Below are 26,713 nucleotides of genomic sequence, written 5' to 3' on the forward strand. Positions count from 1 at the left end.
AATCTTGCTGCTTACATGTCTCAGTGTCAGCCGTGCTCCAGCCCACGCCTCTCTACAGTCACCAGATCCCACAGGCCCAGTCCCATCTGTTCTCAGCAGGATTCTTCTCCTTGCTGGCCTCTCACTCATGCCCTTGTCTCCCGACCGTCTGTTCTCTTCACAGCAGCTGAAGGGCTTTTGTCTTAGATTCAGTTTTCAAAAGAGTTTCTCAGCGCGCGCATGCGCATGACCCATCGAGGACGTGGGGGCGTTGAGAATGGCTGCACGGTCGCTCCATCCCCAGAGGGACTTGGTTAGATGTCGGATCGTGCTGTTGCCTGCTCAAAAGCTTCCTGTGGCTTCTGTGTACACTCCCTTGAGCAACTGCAGTCCTCTCTCATGTACACCAATAAGCCCTAAACAGACAAAACCCAAACCACGGGGTTGGGGATTTAGCTCAGTGGTAGAGCACTTGCCTAGCAAGCACAAGGCCCTGTGTTCGGTCCCCAGCTCCGGAAAAAAAACAAAAACAAAAACAAAAACAAAACCCAAACCACAAGACCAAGCAGTGAGACCCTGGAGAGGTCACAAGTCCACCCCCTGCCTGTTGGAATGGGACATCCTTGACTAGTGTGAAATAGTGCGGCGGGGCCTCAGAATCTCAAGAATAAGGATGTACCCTCTCTGGCAGTTCCACATGCCTGGGACCTGTATCCACCAGGCCAACCAACTGTGGGATCAAGACAGACAAGATTGCTTCCTCTCTCAGCACCCGCGGGCTGGTTCTGTTGTCTCAGCAACAGGGTCCGTGATGCTGACCCAGGGACAGGGACTGTAAGTAATTTACAGATGCACCAGAGCACACAGAAAGATGTCTGAGGCCATGTGCAAACCCCATACCATTTCACATCGAGTAGCCACAGACCACAGTTTCCACGGAAGGTTCCGGAACCAGTTCCCGTAGATCCTGAGATGACCGTGTATCCCCAAAGAAATGGATACACATCTCGAGGAGGAGTCTGCACACCCAAGTGCGTCGTGATGTCATCCATAATTGCCAAACCATGGAGACGGCCCACATCCATCAACACATTGATAGAGCATGGTATATCTATGTAACTGGAGTACTATTCAGCCTTCAAAAGGAAAGGCACTCGGGTCCAGGTTGGGGAAGGCGGGATGTAAAGGGAAATGGGCCGGGCCACAAGTGCTTTACGAAGCTGTTTGGACCATGAGCCCAGAGAAGGTGTTTTTGGAGACACAGCGTAGATTGGTGGTTGCCAGAGAGTTGGTGGAAGATGGGGACAGGAAGCAGCGTTTAATAGACATAGACTTTGGGATTTTATAAGATCAGTGTAGCTGGGTGCTAGTGGAAGCTACGTCACGTGACCGTGTGATCAACACCACAGAACCCTGGGCACTGGCCACACCTGCATCACGTGACTGCACCGCAGCACTCGCTCCGGAAGTGGCTCAAATGGGAATTGTTCGCTTTGCTTTTTGGGATGAAGAGTCTCCTACAGTCCAAGCTGGTCTTGAACTAACGATGTAGCCAAAGCTGGCCTGGCTCCTAACTCCTATATCGTGGGTTCAGGGGCTACAGGTGTTTGCTATCTTAGGCAGCAAGACGATAAAGTTGATTACATATGAAGAAAGTAAGCAGTTTCCGTTCGTCCTCCAAGGATAACGTCGAGCTAACCTTTCTGGTTTTGTAGCATTTATCACTTAAAAGGTTTTATTATTGTGTGGGCGGAACGTGTGTGTTAGGTGCGCACGCCACAGCACAGGCGGAGACCAGAGGACAACTCTATGCAATCAGTTCTCTCCTTTCACCTTCCTACGGGCTCCAGGAATTGAATCTGCGTCTGCAGGCTGGTGCCACAAGCCCCCTTACCCACAGAGCCATCTTGGCGGCCCTTACCTTCCAATATATGGACTCATTTATTTTGCTGCTGGAATTAAGCCCAGGGCCTTGCCTTTGCTAGGCCTGTGCTGCATCCTAAGCCACACCCAGCCCTCCTCACTCATGGGCCAGCGTCTTTCTAGAGAAAGGCTCACAGGGAGGGGAACCCACCAGCTTCCCAAGGTGGGGGCAGGACTGGATGACTGGGCTCCACTGTAGACCAGTGTGTGCCGGCCAGAGGATTAAGAAAGCTTTATGATGGGGATGGAGAGATGGCTCAGTGGTTAAGAGCACTGGCTGCTCTTCCAAAAGTCCTGAGTTCAGTTCCCAACAACCACATGGTGGCTCACAACCATCTGTAATGGGATCTGATGTCCTCTTCTGGTGTGTCTGAAGACAGCTACAGTGTACTCACATGCACAAAATAAATAAATCTTTTAAAAAAAAAGATGCAGACACACATTCTTCGTTTATTTATCTACTTATTTATTTATATCTCTCACATTACTTTTTAAAAATTGTTTTATTAAAATAACTGTTTAATTATTTAATAATCCAATCACTTATTTAAATGAATAATTTTATTAAAAATTATTGGTTACTTTATAGGTAGTATACATGCACGCACACGTGTGTGCCCACCCACGTGGAGGCCACAGAACTACTTTTGGGAGTTAGTTCTCTCCTTCCACCCTGTGGGACGGAGGGGATGGAACACAGGTCACCAGGCTTGGCTGCAAGCTCCTTTTACCTACTAAGCCATCCCACTGGCCCCTCCTCCTATCCATGCCCTGGCTGTTCTGTTTGCCCCGTTTCCTTTGACAAAGTCAAGGAAATGTAATTACTGACAGAATAACCATGTTTAATGATGTTGACATCCGCACCCATTTACGGCATGCAGAACACAGTCTTGAAACGGATACATGGACACACAGAGACCGAGTTCGGCGTGTTCACATTACTTCCTGTGCTTTCTTTTTTTTTTTTTTTTTTTTTTTTACATTCGTGGGGTGATGGCACTCAAAATCTATTTTTAATCATCTTCAAGTTCCCTTGAATTTATTTCCCGTGTCTAAGAGATGCCCCTCAACCCTTCCCTTCTCCCAGCCCTGGGTAAGCAGCAGTATGCTCTTTTTTCCAAGCTCACTATCAGATTCAACAGGTTGCTGAGTCCCTGTGTCTCTTGGCGGTTTTTGTGCCCAGTTTGTTTCACTTAAAACAGTGCCCTGCTGGTTCCCTCAGCAAACACTGTTCCCCACCGTGCTGGCGCCTGGGTGTAACCTCTCTAGTTGGGTGAGCCCGGCACCATTCTGCATTATGTGAGCCTTCTTGTGTTATTGTTAGCCGTTTCTCTTTCGCTTTTGTTTCTTTGTTTGTTTGGTTGGTTGGTTTTTAGTTTCTAGAGACCTGTTTCTCTGTGTAGCCTGATTGCCCTGGAACTCACTCTGTAGACCAGGCCAGCTTTGAACTCACAGAGATCCGCCTGCCTCTGCTTCCTCAGTGCTGGGATTAAAGACTCGCGCCATCGCCATAATTTTTTGCTGTAATCCTGACAGGTTAAAAAGATTTCTGTATTTGTAACAAAATTACCTAAGAAAACAACCTAAAAGTAGGAAAGAGGGTTGGCTTATGGCTGCAGAGGTCTTACCCTATGGCTAACTGGCTCCGTTGTCTTGGGATAGCCCCTGGCCAATTAGCTGCATTGCCTGGGATAGCCCATAGCTGGTTGTCTCCATTGTCTTGGGAGTGTGGTACGGTGACAAACACATCCTGGTAGCAGGGCTGTGTGGCAAAGGCGGCTCTCATCTCAGTGGATTGAGGAAGAGGAGAGAGAGAGAAAGAGAACAGGAAGGTGGGTGGCCGGGATCCTGGAACCCCTTGAAGGGTCTATCTCCAATGAATGACCTAACTTCCTCCCACTGGCCCACCACCTCTCAGAGGCCAGTGAGTCTTTACCACGGGCCTCACGGTGACACTCCCTGACCTCGAACAGGTGCACTTCTTTTTTTTTTTTTCGGAGCTGGGGACCGAACCCAGGGCCTTGCGCTTCCTAGGCAAGCGCTCTACCACTGAGCTAAATCCCCAACCCCACAGGTGCACTTCTTGACGTGATTGATGTTTGAGACCTGATATCACGGCTGGGTATTTAGCCATGTCCCCACCTGCTAAAGGCCACAACCTCCCCCTCCCCCCACCTCTCAGCTTCAATTACCATTCTTGAAACTGTCTCCCAACATTGTCCATGTCCCCAGGAGGGTCCCCCTTAGACAACAGGTTACCTAGTCCTGGCCTCCAGAACACGTTCCTGACTTCTATCCCTCTAAATCCCTCATACCTGCTTCTTTAACTGCATCATCCCTCACCCCCAGTGCACCTTTAGTCAATGGGGCAAGAACTCAGTCTTGCAAAGACAAAGTCCTTTTTGCATGATCCCTGTGTAAATAAAGGAGGAAAATCTCCACCCTGGTACGGTGGCACACGCCTTTAATCCTAGGAATTGGGAGGCAGAGGCAGGGGCATCTCTGTGAGTTCCAGGTCAGCCAGGGCTACAGGAGTGGGAGCTCATAACCAGTAAACAAAAATTTGCCGTGGTGAACCACCTTGAAAGCTGTGTCTCAGCCTCCCCACCCTGCCCTGCCTCCCCTCCTCCTCTCCAGTGATGACCCAGCAGGGAGCGGTGGGCATCCTGGTCAAGCAGCCCTGGGTTCAAACCTGACTTTCCTGCTGACCCTGTAGGACTGTCGTGCAGGTGTGGTTCCTTCCAGGCCTTAGCTTCAGCATCTGTGAGCTGGGGACAGGAAGGAGATCAAGCTTCAGGGGCCCAGTGCTTCCTGGATCGGGCTCCCGTGAGGGAGTACAGAGAACATGGCCTAGGTCTCTCGGACGCCCACTCTCTGTGATCATTTGGTTTGGATGTGAAATATCCCAACCGGCTCATTCGTTTGAACATTTGGTCTCCAGACAGTGACTTGGGGATGTGTGGCACCTTCCAGATGTGGGGCTTAGCCGGACGACGTGGGTCACTGCGGAATTGGCCTTGGCACTGATAGCCTGGCCCTACCTCTGGTTCTTCTCTGTCCTTCTCATCCCTCCGGATGTGAGTGAGCTCTCCCTGATACAGCAATGGGGCAGTGTACCTTCAGACCACGAGTCAAAGTAAATCCTTCCTCCGCCAAGTTGCTTCCTCTGCGTGCTTCATCACAGCCGCGAGGAGAAATGTCATTGACACAGGAAACTAGCTCCCGGAAGTGATTCGCTGTTGCGCTCGGCCTGACCGGAGGGTTCCCAGGCTTCAGAACAAACCAGTAGGAATGTGGCAGACTTTCGAGTTCTGGGCGAGGCAAGCGGTAGAATACACGAGCAGAGCTTGGTGGGAGATTCTCCGGGGAATCCTGGAAGACCAGCACGGCAAGGGAACCACACACTGCAGGGCCAGGCTCACGATGAAGCCTCTGGTCTCCAAGTCCTGGTGTGCTTTAAGGGGTTGTGGAGGCTTTTAGGAGGCGAGGGCTGACTGGAGGAACTGAGTCACCCGGGGTGGGCCTTGAGGTTAGAGCTTGACCCTGCTTCTGACCTGTTTCCTACTCTGCCCTGTCATGGGCAAGCCCCTGCAGTCGAACCTCTCCCTAGCTATCGCAGACTGTGTCCCCTCAGACTGTGTCCCCTCAAACCGTGAGCCAGAATAAATCGTTCCTCCCTAAGTCGTTTTTCCTCAGGGGTGTCACAGTAAGGAAGATAACGAAAACAATTATAAGTTTTTTCAGATATAAGACCAGTGCTCATCAGGTGACGTGGGGTGACAAGTAACCACACGTGAAACCCACAGAAAACTGAAAGTTCCGCGAGTGACAAACTTAGAACTCAGGAGTGGAAGGGATCTGTGAGGGTGTAGCGTCCAACATAAAACAGTGAGTCTCCATCTTCTGGGGACACTCTCTGGACCTCGCTGAGCTTGGAGTCCTTGAGCCACCCCGCTGGGGAGCTGAGCATCTGGGCTGGAGCGAGATGCAGATGGCCAGTGATTAAGCGACTCTCCCAGTGCTCTTGGCCTCTGAAGGGAAACGCTTGCCTATGGGCCAAGAACAGGCAGGCCGGAGCCTTTGGGATAGCTGAGGCAGGAGGATCGTGAGTCTGAGGCCAGCCTGTCTTTAAGAAAGTCATAGGGTGGGGTTGGGGATTTAGCTCAGTGGTAGAGTGCTTGCCTAGGAAGCACAAGGCCCTGGGTTCAGTCCCCAGCTCCGAAAAAAAAAAAAAGAACCAAAAAAAAAAAAAAAGAAAAAAGAAAAAGTAAAAAAGAAAGTCATAGGGCTGGGCGGGTTAAGGAGTTAACTCCTGCGGCAAGAGTGCCTGCTGATCTTATCGAGGGCAAGTTCAGTTCCCAGTGCCCAGGTTGTCAGGCTGTAACTTCAGCTCCAGGAGTTCCAACATTCTCTTAAGGCCTCTGTGTGTGCATGCGCACAAGTAAAAAAATTTTTTTTGTTTTTAAAATCAGGGTGTTTCTGTGTAGCCCTAGCTGTCCTGTAGCTCACTCTGTAGACTAGGATGGCCTTGTGTGCTAAGAACTGCCTAAGGTCTCGGTGCACACAGTGTGTTAGATCCTGGTGCAGACAGTGTGTTAGGTCCTGGTGCACACAGTGTCTAAGGTCCTGGTGCACACAGTGTGTAAGGTCCTGGTACATACAGTGTGTAAGGTCCTGGTGCAGACAGTGTGTAAGGTCCTGGTGCACACAGTGTCTAAGGTCCTGGTGTAGTCACTGCTGCCCCTATAAACCTTACTTTGCCTGTCAATCGACACAGAACCCTTTAGGAATGTGTCTCTGGCCCACAGTGGCACAGCATACATATTTAAGTATGATCCTTGATCCGGTTATGTGGACCCCCATCTGCAGAGAAAGTTTCTGCAGTGTCACCACCTCCTTGTTTCTGGGCCTCCTCCCACGGGCTTGCAGCCTGTCTCCCTCCTCATACACCCGAGCGGTTCTCCATTCTCTGAGTCCAGATCGATCAAGGGTTTCCTCTCTCTCGTGTTAGAACCTCAGTTACTGAAAAGCGAGGTCCCTTCCCCACCGCAGTCTAAGAGCCCCTCCAGGGGTCTGGACAGATGGCTCCACACTTAAGAACACTGGCCGCTCTGTCAGAGGACCCAGGTTCTATTCCCAGCACCCACAGGGCAGCTTAAGACTGTCTGGGTTGGGGTTGGGGATTTAGCTCAGTGGTAGAGCGCTTGCCTAGGAAGCGCAAGGCCCTGGGTTCGGTCCCCAGCTCTGGAAAAAAAAAAAAAAAAAAAAAAGACTGTCTGTGACTCAGGTTCCAGGAGACCCGGAACCCTCACACAGACACATGTGTGGGCAAGACACCGAGGTACATAAAATAAAAATAAATTAAATCACGGAAGTAAAGAGGGCCTCGGGCTGGCTCTGAAGGAGACCGGGCAGAGCCATTTGGCAGTGAACCGGCAGTTCTGTTGCTTGGATTTCGGTGTCTAACCCTGCTCACCAACAGCTGTCAGATCCCACGGGCCCCAGTGCCAAACAACACAGGCACCGGGGACAAGGTTGATGGGACCGTTTGTGTGTGACTGGGATTTCAGTCCTCTGACTAGGTCCTGAGCCCTCCTGTCTCTAGTCCCCTCCCTACTCTGTCCGTCTGTGGAGCACATCCACCTGCAACCCCGTTATCTCCACAGCTGTAAGCAGAATCCATCCTCTCAATGGGCCTCCTCACCTGTCCATGTCTAAATGACAATAAACCCGGGGTGCTTGCGTGTTTGTACATGTGTGTGTGGACCAGAGACAACACGGCTGTTGTGCCTCAAATAGCTTCTCCTTTTCTTTAAGACAGAGTCTCTCGTTGGCCAAAGACTTGCCAAGTAGGTTAGAGTAGTTGTTGAGCCCCTGGGATTTGCCTGTCTCTGATTCTTCAGAGCCGGGATTACGAGTGTGTTCCCCCACACCTAGCTTCTTAAAAAGGGGGTTTAGGAGCTCAAACGGAAGACCCCTCCTGTCTGCCAGGCATGCACTTCACCGAAGGTGGCCTCTGAGGTATCCACGTGTCTTGCCATGCTGTGAGCGTATAGTTACCCCTTGGGAGAAGGGAATCCAGTGATCTCATTACTACAGGGGTGAGAGCCATGTGACCTTTGTCCCACTCTGTAGCGGGCATTGAGCATGCCACCAGCCCTGGCTCAACAGTCCCTGAAATCGCCAGTCTTTTCAAGACTCTCTCTCCACAGCGGCACCTTCGGTCCCCATGGCAACCCCTGGAGGCAGTAACCGCCATCTCCATAAGAGCCATGAAACCGGCTCAGGGTGGTGAAGCAACCTCCCTGGGGTCACACAGCTCCCTGAATGGCATAGTTAGGGAGAGGAAAGCCAAGGGAGTCCAGGGTGGTACTGAGGACTCTCTTCTGATGTGGACCCCTCCCTCTGTAGGACCCTAAATGCTACCCTGTAACAATCACAGACCGATTCGAGCCTCAGTATTTCAGCCAGAGGCTCAGACAAAGAAGAGCTGGACTTCCTAACCAAGCACCCCCGGAGTCTCAGGCCCTCACTTAAGGTTCCTCATAAGACAGATCACACTGGATGACAGCTGTTTCCTCGAGCTCTTCCCTTCCTTAAGTAGCAAACTTAGACCAAAAAGTCTCTGGCTATTTTGGTAAATTATTTTTTATATATGGTGTTTAAATGCCAAGAAATCGGAGCAGCAGGAGCCAGCCTGTCTTGAGGCCCCATCAGGATTCTTCTTTCAAACTCCCGCCTCAGGAAACCTTGGCTCACACAGTTGATCAACACTGTTTTGGAGCCCGAGAGATTTGAACTACAGTCTGGGTGTCTGCATCTAACTTAACGCCCGAGGCCTCTTTTTCATGTCCGTCCAAAGACAAGCCGTACTGAGCAACACCCGTTCTCAACCGGAGGAACTGTAAACAGAGCCTGCAGGGCGGCGGCGTTCCCACCCATTGGAGCCTGCGCACCCTCACATTGGTCCCACCAGCCCATCACCGCCCGCGTTTCCCCAGACAAAGTCATCCACGAACGCGCACAGCTTTGCCCGGAGCATGCGCAGCACAAAGCTAACCTGGGCGGGCATTCGGGAAGTACGTGAACAGAAGCAACCGACAGACGCCCCAGTTAGAAATGCCAAGGGGTTGGGGATTTGGCTCAGTGGTAGAGCGCTTGCCTAGCAAGCACAAGGCCCTGGGTTCGGTCCCCAGCTCCGAAAAAAAAGAAAAGGAAAAAAAAATGCCAAAAGCTCATGAGACTAAAAGAAGAGAATGGTTTTCTCTGCTCAGGAGCTGCTGTTCCCCTTCACTTCAGGGCAATCCTTGTTCAACTGCAGATGTTGATTCTGTAGAGTGGGGCCATCACCTGACCTCTTTTTACTGGGTGCTGGGGCTTGAACCCATGACCCAGCTACCTCTAGGCAGGAAAGAGACCACCAAAGTGCAGCTCAACCTAGGTTCTGCAAGCGCCTGTGTGAGGCAGGAAGCCTGGTTCATGACCGCAGTGAAGTGTCTGAGTCTCTGTGGTCAAGTCTCTGAGTTCTGTTCTCAAACGTCTGACAGGGAAGCTTTCTGGCCAGTGCAGACCTGCTTGTGAGAAGGCATAGGATGCACGTCTGCTGTGAGGAAATGTGCAAATGGGGAGGACGTGTCTATAGTAGAAACACATACATAAAACTATTTGGGCATCTTGGAGGACCTGGTGGCCGTCCGTGAGTATCCTGGAGAACACGTAGTCACCACCTCATCCCTCCCCGAAGATTTGTGTCTCTCCTCTACTGGTACTCTTTACTCATTAAACACTGGTCCTTGAGCTACAAGTGACACACACCTGTAGTGTAGTGTAGACGGCGGGACCCTGAGGCAGGAGCACAGTGAGTTCAAAGTCAGCCTGGACTGCTTAATGAGCCTTGCTCTCAAAAACAGAAGGGCAAACAGTGGAACAAATAATAAAACCATCCTCCTCCTTCCCGTCCCTGCCAACCACTGCTCTCCGTTTGACCTCTGAGGTCACCTGTTCCGGGTCCCCTCATAAAAATGGAACCTGAAGTGCTTGTCCTGTGTCTAGCGTATTCTCTCAGTGTGATGCTTTTTTTTTAAAAAAAGATTTATTTATTATTTATTATATATAAGTACATTTCAGCTGTCTTCAGACACCAGAAGAGGGCATCAGATCCCATTACAGATGATTGTGAGCCACCATGTGGTTGCTGGGAATTGAACTCAGGACCTCTGAGCAGTCAGTGCTCTGAACCACTGAGCCATCTCTCCAGCCTGTGTAGTGCTTTTAAGAGTATTCTAGGGGGTTGGGGATTTAGCTCAGTGGTAGAGCGCTTGCCTAGCAAGCACAAGGCCCTGGGTTCGGCCCCCAGCTCCGAAAAAAAAGAAAAAGGAAAAAAAAAGTGTTCTAAAGTTGTTCTAAGGAGTGCTGGCCTTTAATCCCAGCACTCAGGAGGCAGAGGCAGGTGGATCGCTGAGTTCTAGGCCAGCCTGGGTCTACAGGACAGCCAGGGATACACAGAGAAATCTCGTCTCACAAACCAACCCAACCCAACAGAATCTAATGTCCCGTTGTGTGGGATTATCTACATACTTGGGTTGTCCCACCTCTGACTAGTCTGTTTGCCACATGCATGCCCGGTGCCTAAGGAAGTCCTTTGCAAGAACGAGTGCTCTTAACCACTGAGCCAACTCTGCAGCCCACGACACATATTCCTAAGTGGACGTCCCATACACACGTAAGTCCCTCCCCTCCTGAAGAACGTTTCTAATTTTAGACAAACACAAGGTAAACAGCCAATAGCATGCTAGCCTGGAAGAGACATGTCTAGGAGTGGAAGATGGCCAAATGGAAACCTAGGCCAGTCACTTGCTGTATGACATAGGGTGAGCTGCCAGCTCTGAGTAGAAGTGTCTCCCTCTGTGAAAAAGGAGGTTAAATAACTCACAAAACCCTGGGCCTGACACGTGATGAGCCTTGCTGGCCCACATCACAGTCGTCATAGCAACCATTGTTTGCACATGTATGGATCCCTATGAAGAATAGTCTTCAGAATGGCTCCATGAGGCAACAGTCCCCAAAAGTTTCACCCGTGTCAATGTTAGTCACAGAGGTAGGGAGCCACTGATGGTCCTTAAGGAGAGGATGTGCAGGGGGTTATGAGACCCTAAAATACAGATTCAGGGGTGGTCTGCTGATCTCTATCTCTAAAATGAACTGATTAATAAGTTCATATGTAAATGTATTTAAAAGGTTTCTTTCCCTCCCCGAAGTCGTCAGCTGTAATTGTGAACTTTACACAACTAGGGAAGAGTCTCAATGACCAGTTGTCTACACTGCGTTGCCGTGTTTTGGGGGGGGGAGGCTGTCATGTTAGCATGTGAGGACCCTGCCCACTGTCGGTGGCACGATTCCCTAGGCAGATTGTAAGGGGCTGTCATGTTAGTGTGTGAGGACCCTGCCCACTGTGGGCGGCACCATTCCCTAGGCAGAGGAACCTGAGCTGTATAAGAGAGGTGCAATAAACCATGCATGTTTTTTGCTCCTGATTGTGGGTAAGGTATGCACTAAGCTGTCTGGGGTTCCTGCCTGGATTCCCCTAAATCCTACATCATAGCCCAGGACCGGGGACTGAAATAACCCCTCTTCTCACTAGACTTGCTTTACATCAGGTTTTTTTTTTTTTTTTTTTTAATCACGACAACAGAAATTAAACTGGACCCGCCTCCAACAAATTACATTTTCATGTTCTGTGAGTGCTATAGCACGCAACACACATATACATGCACACATGGGCATACACACATACACAGATGGACACATGGGGTGGGATGAATCGGGTTTTTGGTTTTTGAGATGGGGTCCCACTGTTCTGTCCGGGTTGCCCTGCTTCTCCTAAACAGCTAGGACTTTGAGTGCACTCCTGCACCAGGCCAGCTTTCTGGCTTGTGGGGCGAGTCCCACCCCAGAGCAGAGTAACTACGATTGGACCGTCTCCCATTTCTCTTTCACCTTTATAAAGCCAGAAGCGCCCTCTGGACTGGTACAGCCGGTAAATATTTGTTGAATCGATGAACGGACGTTCTCCAAGCCATGTCCACGTGGTGTAAGAGTTGAGAGCCCACGTTTATTTCGGGATAATGAATATAATGTGAAAATTATTGTTTTAACTATTTTAAAGTGTAAAACTCAGCAGCATTCGGGTATCACAAAGCTCTGTCGCTCTCACCCCAAATGGAAACCTGGTGCCTACTTAGAAGTCACTCCCTGTTGCTCCCAGCAACCAGCAACTTGCCCTCTGTCTTTTCGGAGAGCCCTAGCTCTGGACATGGCATACACGTGACAGATTCTCAAGTTCTCTTCAATTGGCTTCTTCGCCTCGGTGGGGAGATTCCGTGAGCTCTGTGGCCTGTGTTAATAACTGGAAGGCCTTCTTAGTTCACAGACATGGCAGGCTGAAACCTGTTCGGGCCAGCTCTCCAGAGGCACACTGGCACCTAAACACTCAGGCCTTTCCAGAGCCTGCTGTTTACCCACCACCCACCGGTGGCCTGCACTTGGCCACCCATCACAGGTGAACTTGGTCGACTGGTGCTGAGAAATGCTCCAACTGAGACGGGATGCATGAGGGCCAGTTTTCAGCATGGTCCCCATATCCATGGCTTCTGTGGTCTGTATCAGCACCCCTCCCCAAGTTCTCACATAAACACTCTCTCTTCTGTGCCCCCGTTGAAGTCAGTTTATCCCCTCTTACAAGGGACATTTGCTGCCTAGGTTGCATGAAACAGTCCAGTTCCTGACTGGTGGGACACTGGTCAGAGGGGGACCTGGAGGTTCTTTGGCTCTGCGTCTTCCTGCAGCCCCGCTTCATGGTAAAGGGTCCCAGAATGACAAACAGTTGTCTGATTCCAAGAAGCTCCCAAGAACTTTAAAACGAAAATCCTCAGTCCCCAGGGGAGACCTTTGGGCCTAGGCATTTATGTTATAAACAGCTTGAAGGGTCTGGTGACCCCTGAACCATGGTGACAGATTCGGGAGGTCACACGGGACTGCATGGTGTGCATGATGTTCTGGCTATAGATTGCATGGTTCTCTGTGTCTCGGTGGCCTGCCCACCCAAACCAGCCCAGCTCTGGCCTCATGTTGATTTCCACACCTGTAGACACTCAGGGTGACACTGACCAGGGGCCAAGTGACTCCAACCAAGGGTTGTGATTGCAAAGAAAGCCAGGCTGGAAGCTAAGCTCCTTTAACCCATGGGGTCCCGGGCAAGCCCCTCATCCCTCAGAGCACCGTATTCACATCAGTGATCTAGAATCTAACTCATAGGTTGCTTGTCAAGGTTAACAGAAGTTGTCTTTTCTAAAAAGGGTTATCAGAGGCTGGGGCAATGGCTCATCTGTAATGTGCTTGCTGTGCATGCTGTGGTCCTGAGTCTGAGCCCCGGGTCCCATATCCTATATACTGTGCATCTGTAATCCTGGCCAGGACTGGAGTCGGGCAGATAAACATCTGAAGTACTGATCAGCTGTGAACTCAATTCACTGAGAGATCCTCACCAGAAAAGAAGGCAGAAGGGTAGGAGAGATGGCTAAGAACACAGGCTGCTCTTCTAGAGGACCCAGGTTCACTTCCCAGCACCTACATTGAGGCTCACGATCATCTGTAACTCCAGTTCCAGTGGCTCTGGCGCCCTCTTCTGACCTCTACAGGTACTGCATGCATGTGACAGACATACATGCAGGCAAAACACCCACATATATAAAGTAAAAAATAAATGAAGATCTCAAAAAGGTATTAAAAGCAATAATGTGGAAAACAGTGCAGAAAGACATCTGACATGGACCTCTTGTTTCTCTCTAAATGCACAAACATGCTTGCACACACACTAACAGGTACTCATGACATACACAATGCAGACATAGTGCACACACACATGCACGTGTATACATGTGCACATACACATACACATGCACACACACATGTGCACACATGCATGTGCACACACATATACACGTGCACACATGCACACACAACGCATGAGCACACATACACCAGCAGGGTCTCATGTAGCGCCTGGCTTGCAGCAACTTTTGGTTTATCACTGGCTGTGTGCCTTGGTCCTGACTCAGGTGTGCCACTGACGACTCTTCATATTTATCTGCATAGCGCCTCAGAATCATATTTCTAAGGGATGCAGACCCCTCTCCTGGGCTGGCATCTGCCCAGCTGTTTCCATTTTTGGCTGCTTAGAGGGTCCCTCCCTTAAAGGACCACCCATGTCCAAAGACCGCCATCCAGCCTAGAAGTCATGGCTTTTGAACCTGAGGTGCTGTTCCAAAGACTGACCCCTGTGTGGGTCCCCACACCTCTCGGTGGGGACTGTCCCTGCTTCTGCCTCCCTATGGACCCGGTGGAGTCTTTGTCACCTCTTTCTCTGTCTCTCAGTCCCCAGTTTGCAGTGGGTGTTCTCTGAAGGACATTTTCTCAGTAAATCACTGACCCCATGAATCCACTCTGCATCCTTCCCAGAAATGAGAAAACCCATCTTAGAATCCACACGGAGACTCGAAGGACACCAGAACACAAAACCTACAGATGCCTCGAGGGTCCTGATTACCACAGGTAGTTTGTAAAAATATTTAAAAAAATAGTTGCTACAAAGCTATGCGGGTCAAACCTGCCTGACACTTGCCTTCACACATAGTTCAAGGAAGTACAAAGCCAGAAGAGGCCCTGGAAATGGGTGACATTCCACAAGGGCATACAACTGCCTCAACAGAGAAAGGACAGAGGGGAACAGAGTCAGCCCTCAACTTACACCATCTGCAAAAATCAACTCCAAGCTCATCAAAGACAAAACCCATAAGTAAACCTTTAGAAGAGGGGCTGGCAACATGGCTCAGTGGGTAAAGGTGCTTGCTGCCAAGCCTGACGACCTGAGTTAAATCTTAGGCTCACATGGTGGAAAGACAGAGGTGACTCCTACAAGTTGTCTTCTGACCTACACACACACACACACACACACACACACACACGCACACGCACACGCGCATTGAACAGTTACACAGAAGAAAACAGGAGATCACTTCATGACCTTGGGTCCAGTAGTGACTATTCTGGACTTAACAAAGACACAAGCAATAAAAGCAGAACCAGATGTTAGGCCATGGCAACAAAAAATCTTCCTTATGTTTTACGCTGGAAAAGTCGGTGGTGGACTTAAGAAAATGTTTCCAAGTTTGATAGTTGTTAAGAGTCTGCTGAATGGGGGGGCTGGAGAGATGGCTCAGTGGTTAAGAGCACCAACTGCTCTTCCAGAGGTCCTGAGTTCAAATCCCAGCAACCACATGGTGGCTCACAACCATCTGTAAGGGGATCCGATGCCCTCTTCTGGTGTGGCTGAAGACAATGACAGTGTGCTCATATATAATAAATAAATAAATAAAAGAAAACAAAAGGAAAAAAAAGAAAATGCAAATGAAAGCCCCAGTGTGCTAACTGCTACAGCACACCAGTCAGCTGTCTGTGTTCAAATGGGAATGAGCAAGGACTGGCAAGCGCCCGCCGAAACAGGAATCTGTGGGAATATTAGATGGTGTACGAGTTGCTCTGTCAGTTCTTCAAGATTCTAAACATTTATCAGTTTTTACCCACAAAGAGGTAGAATCAAGGGCTCAGAAATCTCTAAGACCATGTCTGCCACAGCTTTCTTCACAATGAACAAAAGATGGGAACAGCCTAAGTCTCTGTCAGCTGGTGAACGGACAAACTGTGGTATGTCCATACAATGGAATATTATTTGGCCTTTACAAAGGAGTAGGGAGCTGGGCTTGGGAGTGGTTCAGGCCAGTAACCTTAGCCATTCGGGAAGTTGAGGCAGGCAGATCACAAACTCAGGGCTAGCCTTGGCTACTGAGTGAGCTTAAGGCTAGCCTGGGTATCTTGGTGAAACCGACAACTTCCAAAGTAAAAGGATTGATAGGCCTATCTCAGTGACCCAGTATTTGCCTCTTATGCACAAGGCCCTGGAATCGATTCCAAGGACTGAGAAAGAGCAGGGATAACACCTTACTGATTCACTTCCTCTCTGGGGCACTCAAGATTTGCAGAGACAGAGAACGACGACTGCTGGGTGCAGAAGTAGTGGGAGGGGGGCTCAAGGGGACAGAGTCTGAGATGTAAACATGAACCAGGTACAGCAACGGAGGTCACCGGCTGTAAGTACTCTCTATGTGCTGCTCAATGGGAGAACGGGGCTCGCCTAAATCAGTTGGGGTGGCCAGGGTCATGTCATGGGCATCTTACATCATCGAAAACAGAGTGGGGAGGAGGAAAAAGAAGTGAACCTCTGGTTGTTCTGGGAAACTCGTCACGCTCATCCTAGCTATGCCATGATATAACAGACATCATAACATACAGGGGGACAGGGGTTGGTGACAGGCCCTGTTCTCGGGGTGTTTCGGGGTTAACTTGAACACTGAGGCACACATGACCAAGAAAGAGTCACCCGTGAATACGCGTGGGGACATGTCAGCCGCATCGGCTGAATGACCCCCAGGGCTGGCAGTACTTGGCTGCTCAGCCCTCGGGACGTGTTGAGCAGAAAGGAGAAAGGAGATTTCTGTATATTATATATGCTTGAAATAGCTCGCGAAAAGAATCTTCCACAAAGGTTTAGGCTTCTAGTGTGCCTGGAACAGGAGGCTTTGAGACAGACAGATCGGGGACGGAACCCTGGTTCCGAGCCTCTGGAGTTGTGTGTCCGTGGGCATGTCACGTGACTTCGGGGCCTCATTGTTCTCATCTGTAAAATGGCAACAGCCACCTCACAGATCGGCCGCACAAACTGAGCATGCAGAAAACGCCGGCTGGGCTGCACAAAGCACACGGGTCCCACCCTGCCCCATGGAATGCCGGAGACAGAACTGTTGGCCACAGGCTTCAAACTCAGCCACTCAGTCACCCCACCCTGCCCTTGGCCCCTCTTCCAAGCACATCGTGGCTAAGGATGCAGATTCTGGCTGTCCTCTCATCCCTGTAATCCGGCATGTGCATATTCTAGAAGCTTCCCAAGCAGGGTAACTTCTCTCTGCTTCTAAAAGAAAACACACTCCATGCCTGGGCACGGCACGTCTCGAGAGTTGAGAGTTCAAGACTCGACCACCACAAGATGGTCAGTTGGGAGAGCACTCGCCTAGTGTGGGAGAGCCCCCCGGGGTTTGAGTCTCAGCCCAGACAGAGCACAGTGTCACACGCAGCATCCCAGAGCTCAGGGGGTAGAGGCTGGGAAATCTAAAGTTCAGAGTTAGCCTCGGCTGGATGACGAATTCTGGGCCAGCCTGGGCTACATGAGCCCCTATCAATAGCAATGACAATAATAATAATAGTCGTTACCACCATCATAACCATCAGCATCAGCATCATCATCATCATCCGTTTGTACTGAGCCTGCCTAAACCCCTCTGCCTCTGTAAGCTACGTTTCAGTTGCACACTTGGTTCCTCCCCTGTTGGTAATTTTGTGGTCACAGGCATGAGCCGCTGGCACTGGACAGCTCTCCCCCTCTGGAGCTGGGAGGCAGGGCTCAGGGCTGTTGGTGCTGTGACCTCAGGATTGGCTGACAGACAGCAGAGACCTGGTGTTTTGGGAGGGAAGAGGCTACAAGGAGACAGCTCACTCCATTCTGAGCTTCAGATGAAGAAACATCTTCTCAGAGAAGCCACACTTCCTTCCCAGAAAGACAAGAGAGAGCTTAGCCTGGACCAGGGGTGGTGAGGCACAGGTAGAGGCTGAGGTGGGGGTGGGATCTGAAGTTCAGGGCCAGCCTGGGCTACATAGTGAGACCCTGTCTTTATATAGAATGGAAAGAGGGAGGGAGAGAGGCAGGGAGGGAGGGAGGGAGGGGGAGAGACAGGTAAGAAGCGTAGTTTGAGGAGTGAGTGGCACAGCGTAGAGTTCTGTGGAGTCTCTAATGCCTTCATTGCCAGACGGATGGGCAAAGTGGGGAGTGAAGAGAAGCTGAGGAGCATGGAGAAGAGAGCTCTCGGGGCTGGAGGTCATTTCAGAGAGAAGGAGAGTGAGATCAGGACACAGTTATGTCCCCACCTCTGTCAAGAGACCCAGGAATGTGGGTTTTAGTGTGAATTCTCCCTTAGGGCTGTCCCTTTAGATCAACTTGGAGCCCAAACAGAGCGACTTCCCCGCAGAAGCCCCGAGTGTGACCCAGTCCTTACCCGTGTCACAAACAGAGCTTAAAGACCCAAGGAAGTGGCCCCAAGACACACCCTATGGTGACACTCTGGGACACTCGCAGCACTGAACCCACGAGGCTAGGTCACCTCGTACTGTCTGTCTGTGTAAATACGTGTGCACTCTGAGGTCCCCACAGCTCGGAAACGGCCCAACAATGCATTCTGGGAAGTGTAAGGCAATGTGTGACCCTGTGTCACAACTGAACCCAGGCCTAGAACAAAGGCACAGCTGTGCACGTGACAACTACGGCTGCCAGTTGTGTGCAGAGCCCAACTGTCCAACTGTCAACTGATCAGAACTCCCAATACCCCACCCCCAGCCCGACCAAATCCAGCATAAATGCCAGGTCTACCTGCGCGGACCTCCAGACGGTGAGAAAAGCCCTTTACCTGCCTCGGGTGGGAAAGTCCTGCAGCAAGGCCATCGGGAGGTCACCCTGGCCATCCCGGTCACATCTACTTCTGTCTCCAGGGTGGTGAAATTCCGCCGCACAGGAGAGAGCGCACGGTCAGAGGACGACGCGGCTTCCGGGGAACATGATGTTCAGATTGAGGGGGTCCGAGTGGGCCTAGAAGCTGTCGAGCTGGATGATGGAGCAGCTGTCCCCAAGGAGTTTGCCAATCCCACTGATGGTGAGAAAACCCAGCGGCTCAGGCATTGGCCTGGCGCCTGGGTCGCCGGCCTGGGTGCTGCTGGTCGTAGAAAGTTCTTGGGATGGCTGGGAAGGCTCAGAGTCCCAAAGGGTGACATCGCAGTGTAGGCTGGAACTTCAGGAGGTCTGATGACATCACAATCCCTGACAGTTGCATCAGTGAACACTTGGCTGAGAAGGGAAACAGCGATGCTGATGGTGGTGATGCTGATGATGGTGGTGATGCTGATGATGGTGGTGATGCTGATGGTGGTGGTGATGATGGTGGTGGTGGTGCTGATGGTGGTGGTGATGCTGATGATGGTGATGATGCTGATGGTGGTGGTGATGATGGTGGTGGTGATGATGGTGGTGGTGATGCTGATGATGGTGATGATGGTGGTGGTGGTGATAATGATGGTGGTGATAATGGTGGTGATTATGGTGTTGATAGTGATGGTGATGATGGTGGTGATGATGATGGTGGTGATGGCGATGATGGCGATGATGGTGGTGATGATGATGGTGGTGGTGATGATGATGGGGATCATGGTGATGATGGTGATGATGGTGGTGATGATGATGATGGTGGTGGTGATGATGGCGATGATGGTGGTGATGGCGATGATGGTGATGATGGTGGTGATGATGATGGTGGTGGTGATGATGATGTGGATCATGGTGATGATGGTGATGATGGTGGTGGTGATAGGGATGGGGATCATGGTGATGACGGTGATGGTGCTAGTTCCCACGGCAGCACATGCGGCTGATTAGCCTGTCTGGGGACCAGCCCAGATGCCACACTATGACAAATGAAAGATGTGTTGACCCCTCCTCTCCTCCCCCTTCTCCTCCCCAGACACTTTCATGGTCGAAGATGCGGTGGAAGCCATTGGGTTCGGAAGATTCCAGTGGAAGCTCTCTGTTCTCACCGGCTTGGCTTGGGTAAGGGCACAGCATCTCATGTACCCCAAGGACCCCACAGCCACACAGATAACACAGTTACTCCCCCACATACAACTCCTGCCTGAATGCCAGTCATCAAAGTTTGATGTGTGGTGACGGCCCAGGTGCATGCTGGGAGAAAAGTGGACATGGCTGGCCGATCTCCCTAGGAAGCATCTGGCTAGGGAAGTGGATCTCTCTGAAGACTCATGTGACGTGCTGGCTTCAGGCACATACCCTGCCCAGGGAAACAGACACAGTGTTTGTCTTGCTGTGTTCAAGGTCCTGGGCCCCACCCCCAGCATTGCAAGAAGTAAGATAATGGGTCCCAGTTTGGGGTGTTCACAGCTTTGCTAAGGACGCCTTAGCCACAACCCAGAGCACAGGGACCTTTAATCCATCTGCAGCTGCTTCTCTGAGTGGGACGCAAGACGTGACCTAAGCGCATGTTTTTCTAAATGGACCGCAGTTCTCGCACTAAGAAGCAGACCTTTACTGGGCCCCATGCTCCACGGCCTGTGTGTTTAACTCTCAGGTATTCTGCCTAGTCATCAAGTAGTATCAAGATATTTAGTATATGCTAATGGGGCTCCTTAATACACGCTAATATATTCAAACATCATGTTCATCGTTAAGAATCATGAAATGTGCAGACACGAACACAAGACCAGCCACGCAAACACAAAGGACCACGCTGTCCTGCCTCTGGGAAAACATGTGTGCTCGGCTCTTAGACATGTGATGCACTCTCATTTCATCTGGGGGAACACATCTACACTGTTTGTGTGCACTCCTGTGTGAATGTGTGCGCATTGTGTGTGTATGGGTGTGTGTGTGAGTGTGTATGATGTGTGTGCCTGCCTGTGCACATGTGTATGAGTGCGTTTGTAGGTGTGTGTATTTGTGGACCAGAATTTATGTATGTGAGTGTCTGTGCATGTTGTATGTGAGTGTGTATGTATATGTTGTATGTGAGTGTGTGTGTATGGGTAGCTATATCCATGTGTTTTGTGTGTGTATGTTTGTGTATGTACATGCATGTATATGTTTAAGTGTGTGTTTGTGTGTGCTTATGTGTATGTATGTATATGAGTAGGCATGTGTGTGTGTATGTGTTCACCATGGTGAACATGTATGTGGTGGTCAGAGGATAACTTGGAGGGACAAGAGATGGTTTGTTCCTTCTAACATACTGATCCTGGGGGGTCAAATTCATGATGCTTTACCCACTAATCTATCTCACTGACCCAGTAGTTGCTCATCCAGAGGACCCAGGTTCAAATCCCACAATTCCCAGCACCGACGTGTGCCTCACAACCGCCTATAACTCTAGTCCCAGGGGATCCAATATGCTCTGACCTTCACAGGCACTGCATGCATGTGGCGCTCAGACATACATGCAGGTAAAATGCCCATCCACGTAAGAGAAATAAATGCAAAATTTAAAGATAAAGTTTGGGGCTCAGTGGTTAAGAGCACTGACTGCTCTTCCAGAGGTCCTGAGTTCAAATCCCAGCAACCACATGGTGGCTCACAACCATCTGTAATGGGATCTTGGCGCCCTCTTGTGGTGTGTCTGAAGACAGCAACAGTGTACTCATATACATAAATCTTTAAAAATAAAATTGAGGGGTTGGGGATTTAGCTCAGTGGTAGAGCGCTTGCCTAGAAAGCGCAAGGCCCTGGGTTCGGTCCCCAGCTCCGAAAAAAAGAACCAAAAAATAAAATAAAATAAAATAAAATAAAAAGCAAGCAGACACACAAAGCAGGGAACATACCCAGCTCACCAGCTCCCTCATGGCTCCCTGTGCAAGAGGGCACTGGTTCAGCCCCCACTGTGGCCTGGTGCCAGCAGGAAGCAGCAGGGTTGGCCGCACGCATGCACGTTCTAAGGTCAGGGTGGTATGCGGCGATCTCAAGGTACTCCTTCCTCCCGCAGATGGCGGACGCCATGGAGATGATGATTCTGAGCATCCTGGCGCCTCAGCTGCACTGTGAGTGGCGACTCCCCAGCTGGCAGGTGGCGCTGCTGACTTCGGTAGGTGGCCTGGCAGCTCACAGATTTCCCCCCACCCCAGTGTCCTATGGGATGATGCCCAGCTCTTAAAGAAAAGCACAAACTCACCTTTACTCCCTGCACTCTGGGGCAGGGGCAGGTGGATCTCTGAGAGTTTGAGGCCAGCCTGGTAAGAGACAACCAGAGCTATAGGACAGACCCGGTTTCACAATAAACAAAAACAAACTTCCTGGGTGCTGTAGCTACCATCCCTGTAATTCTGCCGTAAGAAAGCTGTAGAACCCAGGTCCTGAGCCATCATGTCTGTCGCAATCCAGTCCCCAAAGCAGTGGGAGTCCTGCCGTGTGAGCTTCCTTTACTGGGCCTCACCATCCTCATCTGAGATATGGGCGTAAGAGCGGCACACCCTTCCCCATGTGATTGTTGGGGACCTGTCTTCAGGTGGCTGTGGTGGTACCCACCTGCAATCCAAGCTCTCAGGAGGCCGAGGCAGAAGGATTGAGGGTTTGAAGCCAGCCTGGACTACACAAACAGGCACTGTCCCCCAAAAGAAAGGGATGTCTGTTCAGTGGCAGGTTTATCTGCTCTGTGACACTCTGGGGGTGACGTCAGAGGAGGGTCGCTGCCTCTGCCCCTTCTGACCCCGCTGCTCACAGGAACCGTGTGTCTGCCCACAGGTGGTCTTCATTGGTATGATGTCCAGTTCTACGCTCTGGGGAAACATCTCGGATCAGTATGGCAGGAAAACAGTAAGGTTCCTCTTGTTCATGCATGCACTGAGGCATAGCCACCATAAGGCGGCGCCCGGTGCAGTCTCGGAAGCAGGGGAGGGACATGGCTGTGTAGTCTCACGGGCTGAAGAGGGTGCATGAGATTCAGGGGATGTTTGCGATGCCAATTTGTGTCCCTTACGTGAGACCGGAGCAGTCAAAGGGTGGTGGGTGACATCAGCTTTATTGTCCTAGGGTTCTCGACCTTCTTAATGCTGTGACCCTTTCCTTGTGTTATGGTGACCCAGAACCATAAAATTATTGTCATGGCTACTCCACAGCTGTAATTTTGCTACTGTTATTAACTGTAATATAAATGTTTTTGGAGACAGTGGTTTGCCAAAAGGGTTGCGACCCACAGGTGGAGAACCGCTGTCCTAGAGGAATGGGTCCTATCTCAATCTGCAGGCAGGAGCATTTCCCAGCCTGCCTTCCATATCCACGGAATCTGCTGGGATCACTGCCTGGTTTAACTGTCTATGATTGGCATGGGGGGTGGGACACGTCGTCCTGGCCTCCAGAAGGCACAGGCAGTGGGATTGCAATGAGTGTGAGGTCAGTCTGGGGAGCCACTGAAGGCCCTGGAGGAAGGACTCGCTCATTTGAAGCACAGGTCTCAGGTGTCAGAAGCCCTGGGTGTGAGTACAGCTGTGGCAGTGTTAGGCACGTGTTAGTCAGCTGCCCGTCGCTGTAACAAACACCTGAGAAAAATTTGTTTTGGCTCACAGTTGGGAGTTTTCGGTCCATGGTGGCTCCAAGATTAACTTTGGTCTGAGTGCTCTTGGAGGCCAGAGGAGGGGACTGGATCTCTTGGGACTGAGTTGTCATTTGGGACCTGAGAACCAAACCCAGATCCACTAGAAGAGTAGCCAGCACTAGTAACTGTAACGTCATCTCTCCATACCCACTGGTAACTTTTTAATTTTTAAAAGAAAAAGGGGGTGGGTGGGTGGAGAGATGGCTCAGCTGCTAAGACCAATGACTGCTCTTCCAGAGGTTCTAAGTTCAATTCCCAGCATCCACAGGGTGGCTCACAAGCGTCTATAACAGGATCCAATGCCCTCTTCTGGTGTGTCTGAAGAGAGCAACAGTGTGCTCACATTCATGAAATAAATAAATCTTTTTAAAAAATGGCACCAGGCAGGGATGGGGGCATGCCTTTAATCCCAGTGCTCTGGAGACAGAAGCCAGCCTGATCTACAGAGTGAGTTCCAGGGCAGCCAGGGCTATACAAACAAATGTGACAGTTTAGGCTAGAACTCAGAGCAGGTGTCCCAGCCTGGGCTGTGCCATCTTTCATAGGAAGCCCTAGCTCCCTGTGCACACGTGCCACCTGGACTGGAGGCGCTCAAGACTCTTGTGATTCCGTGTCTCCTTCTCCACAGGGGCTGAAGATCAGTGTGTTCTGGACCCTGTACTACGGCATCCTCAGCGCTTTCGCGCCAGTGTATAGCTGGATCCTGGTGCTCCGAGGCCTCGTGGGCTTTGGGATTGGAGGGGTGCCTCAGTCGTAAGTAAATACCGAGCGCTGGCATAGCCACCTTCTGCATGCACAGGTTCAACGATGTTGGACTTAAAACTGCTCAGGGGAGAAGTGAACACGTAGACACCCCCCCCCCACACACACACACACACATACCCCGTTACTAATCACTAAAGAACACAGAACAGCAGACACCTGGGTAGCATCTGTACCTTGCTCGGTGCTACCAGCCATCCAGAGGTGGTTTATAGCACACGGAGATGTGAGCATGTCTGTCTCTATCAAACACTACATCATTTCGTAGGAGGGAGTTGAGCAGCCTCAGGTTTAGCACCCTGGGAATAAGGGGGATGGCTCTGTGTCCTCACTGCCTTGGAATGTGGGGACAGCTGTGCAGGGCTTCTGGAACCTGAAGCCACATAGGCGAGCGCATCATAGATAACAACAGCACCTGCAGTGTCCAAAGGTCCTAAAAGAGAAGCCTTAACAAACCAGACCCAACTCTGATGGCACGGTTAACATCCACACATCAAGGCCACCAGCTGGTGCGTGTGCGTGTGCGCATGAGCATCGAGTAGTATACCCTCCATTTCTCAGTAGAGGACACTGAGACTCTGACAGGGTAATAGTCTTTGTTTCAGTAGACCCATTACAACCCTTGGGCCAAGGCAAAGCCTGTACAGGGTCCCGCTGAGCTCTCGCAGGTAATGCTCTTGGCTGAATTGGAGGAGTGAGCCCCTGACTTGGCCGCTGTTTTTGAAACCATCCAGGGACACAGTGTATCACCCTGCCATGCATCCCGGTGTGACTGCGCCTCTCAGAGAAAAGTCCCTGCAGGACTTGCCTAGTCTCTCCCTGCAGACTTCCACAAGGGACAGCACCCTGCCCAAGCTGGAGCCTATCCACGGGTCAGACGACTAGTCCCAGGGGTGGCACATCATGTGATATACATAGACCATGAACTCTACAACCATAACTCTGATGGGGCTCCTTCCGGACAGTCTGGAGAGATAATGTGGGAAGAGCAGGTTCTCCCTGAATCAGTGAGGTGGAATCACGGGATCTGCAGACCAGAAGGTCTGGGTTTGGACCCCGATCTGTGCTCTATATCAGTTTTGTTGGCTTCTGCACCTCATGGGTCCCTCAGAACATTAGGACCCCACAATGGGGTGCCCAGGACAATGCCTTAGAGAATACTCCCTCCCTCCCTAATACCCAGCACTGAGGAGCTGGAAGCAGAAGGATCGCAAGCTCGAAGCCATCCTCAGCTAAGTGACATTCCAAGGCCAGCGTGAAATACCTGACGCCATGCTTCCAGACGAACCAACAAACACTTCCCTAGGAAGTCAGAGCTTGGCATGAGTCCAGTTCCCCAAGGCACTGATGAAGTCAAATCGTGTGGACGCGGACAATAGAAAGTGTAGTTTGAAGAGGGGAGGCTGACTGTGGGTGGATCTAACACCCAGGCATGGCTTCCTGGCTTGGGAGGTCATTGAACCTGTTCCACTCCGTCCTCTGGTCTTCACAGATGGTTTCTGCCGGCACTCTATCGAGCTGGCACAGGACATGCTTTCCTGGAGTGGAAAAGCATGATTTCCTGCTATCCAGGAATTAGAAACCACTGGCGCTCTAAGCAGAGGCCATTAACAGAGACACAGCCATAAATCTGAGCTGACAGCTGCTGGTGACCTGTGGCCCAGCTCCCAAGATTCCTGCGCATGAACCACTGGCCATGGAGCAGCGCCCCCTGGTGGCTGGAGGAATTGTTGTGGATCGGATCAAATTCCTCCTCCAGGGGTGCTCCGGAATGCTACAGCATAAGAGATGTGCAGCACACCCAATCTCCTAGAAATGACGTAGAAGTGATAGGAATCCTTTAACAGAGCAAAGAAAGGATACTGTCAAATAAGCAGAAACCTTGAGAAACTTCTGGAAGCTTATGAGTAAATGGAGGCTTAAAAGTAACTAGATCAAAGAAAGGTTACACCCCAAACCGGCTGCAGGGCACCTTATGACAAAAGGGTTCTTCCCCAGAGGCTGGGAGACCGTCCCAGAGTTCCCAGTACAGGGAGGGAGGGGAGCACACCAGGTGTTGTGTGACAGAACTTGCCCTGGAGACCCAACACACATGTGTACACATATGCTGTCTACCTACTACAGACCAAAGTACAGACCTCAGCACAGCTGGGGTTCCCTCATGGGACCCATGATTAGGCACAAACCACACCCAAAAACCTGTTTTCACAAGAAAAGTTAAAGCGGCTGCTTTCTGGAGAAAAACAGCAGCAAATGACCTTGAAAGTGTAACTATCAAGAAGAGAAAAAAAAAGAGGGCTACATTAGAATGGGCTAGGGTGTGGTGGGATGTTTTGATTGGGCGTGTTAACTAGGTGAGCCAAAAGGGGGCTTTTGATAGCTGGACCTTGGTAGTCAGCCTCTGGAGGAAGAAGTGACCAAATAAGGGACTAGATCTTCAAGGCTAGTTTAGGAAAGACCTAAAGGTTTTTAGCAAGGCAGAGGGAATGGTGGAGAAAGGCAAGCCTGTCAGAGCCATGTTCACCTTGTTCAAGCTGGCCAGAGTCCCTTCACCACCCAAGTCCAACTTGGTGAACTGATGAGTTTACTAGGGTTACTTTTAGGAATAGGGGTGAGGGATGACTTACAGGTACAGAAATGACTCAAAGACAGCTGCATTATCAAAACCCATCCCAGGTAGGGTGACG

At 50.7% G+C, this 26,713-nt stretch overlaps 2 protein-coding genes across 8 annotated transcripts in view; one reads left to right on the plus strand and one right to left on the minus strand.

Annotated features, from left to right (window-relative positions):
* Usp30 (ubiquitin specific peptidase 30) overlaps positions 1–18,674 on the minus strand; it is a 53,974-nt gene extending 35,300 nt beyond the window's left edge. For 4 of the 5 annotated variants that reach the window (XM_063271401.1, XM_063271398.1, XM_063271400.1 and 1 more), the window contains exon 1: positions 18,531–18,670. In XM_063271401.1, coding sequence (XP_063127471.1) covers positions 18,531–18,565 — 35 coding nt within the window. In that variant the 5' untranslated portion in view covers positions 18,566–18,670. Of the gene's footprint in view, positions 1–18,530 lie in introns of all 5 variants that reach the window. The other variant, XM_039089523.2, reaches the window with a different exon arrangement.
* Positions 1–26,713, plus strand: part of Svop (SV2 related protein) — a 59,637-nt gene that overhangs the window by 5,656 nt on the left and 27,268 nt on the right. The window contains exons 1-6 of one of the 3 annotated variants that reach the window (XM_008769316.4): positions 18,097–18,512; positions 18,613–18,773; positions 19,635–19,720; positions 21,660–21,758; positions 22,415–22,486; positions 23,893–24,017. In XM_008769316.4, coding sequence (XP_008767538.1) covers positions 18,481–18,512; positions 18,613–18,773; positions 19,635–19,720; positions 21,660–21,758; positions 22,415–22,486; positions 23,893–24,017 — 575 coding nt within the window. In that variant the 5' untranslated portion in view covers positions 18,097–18,480. Of the gene's footprint in view, positions 1–18,096; positions 18,513–18,612; positions 18,774–19,634; positions 19,721–21,659; positions 21,759–22,414; positions 22,487–23,201; positions 23,418–23,892; positions 24,018–26,713 lie in introns of those variants that run through there. The other 2 variants (NM_134404.4, XM_063271030.1) reach the window with 2 other exon arrangements.

This window comes from Rattus norvegicus, chromosome 12 (assembly GCF_036323735.1).
Source record: "Rattus norvegicus strain BN/NHsdMcwi chromosome 12, GRCr8, whole genome shotgun sequence".
Classification (NCBI taxonomy): Eukaryota; Metazoa; Chordata; class Mammalia; order Rodentia; family Muridae; genus Rattus; species Rattus norvegicus.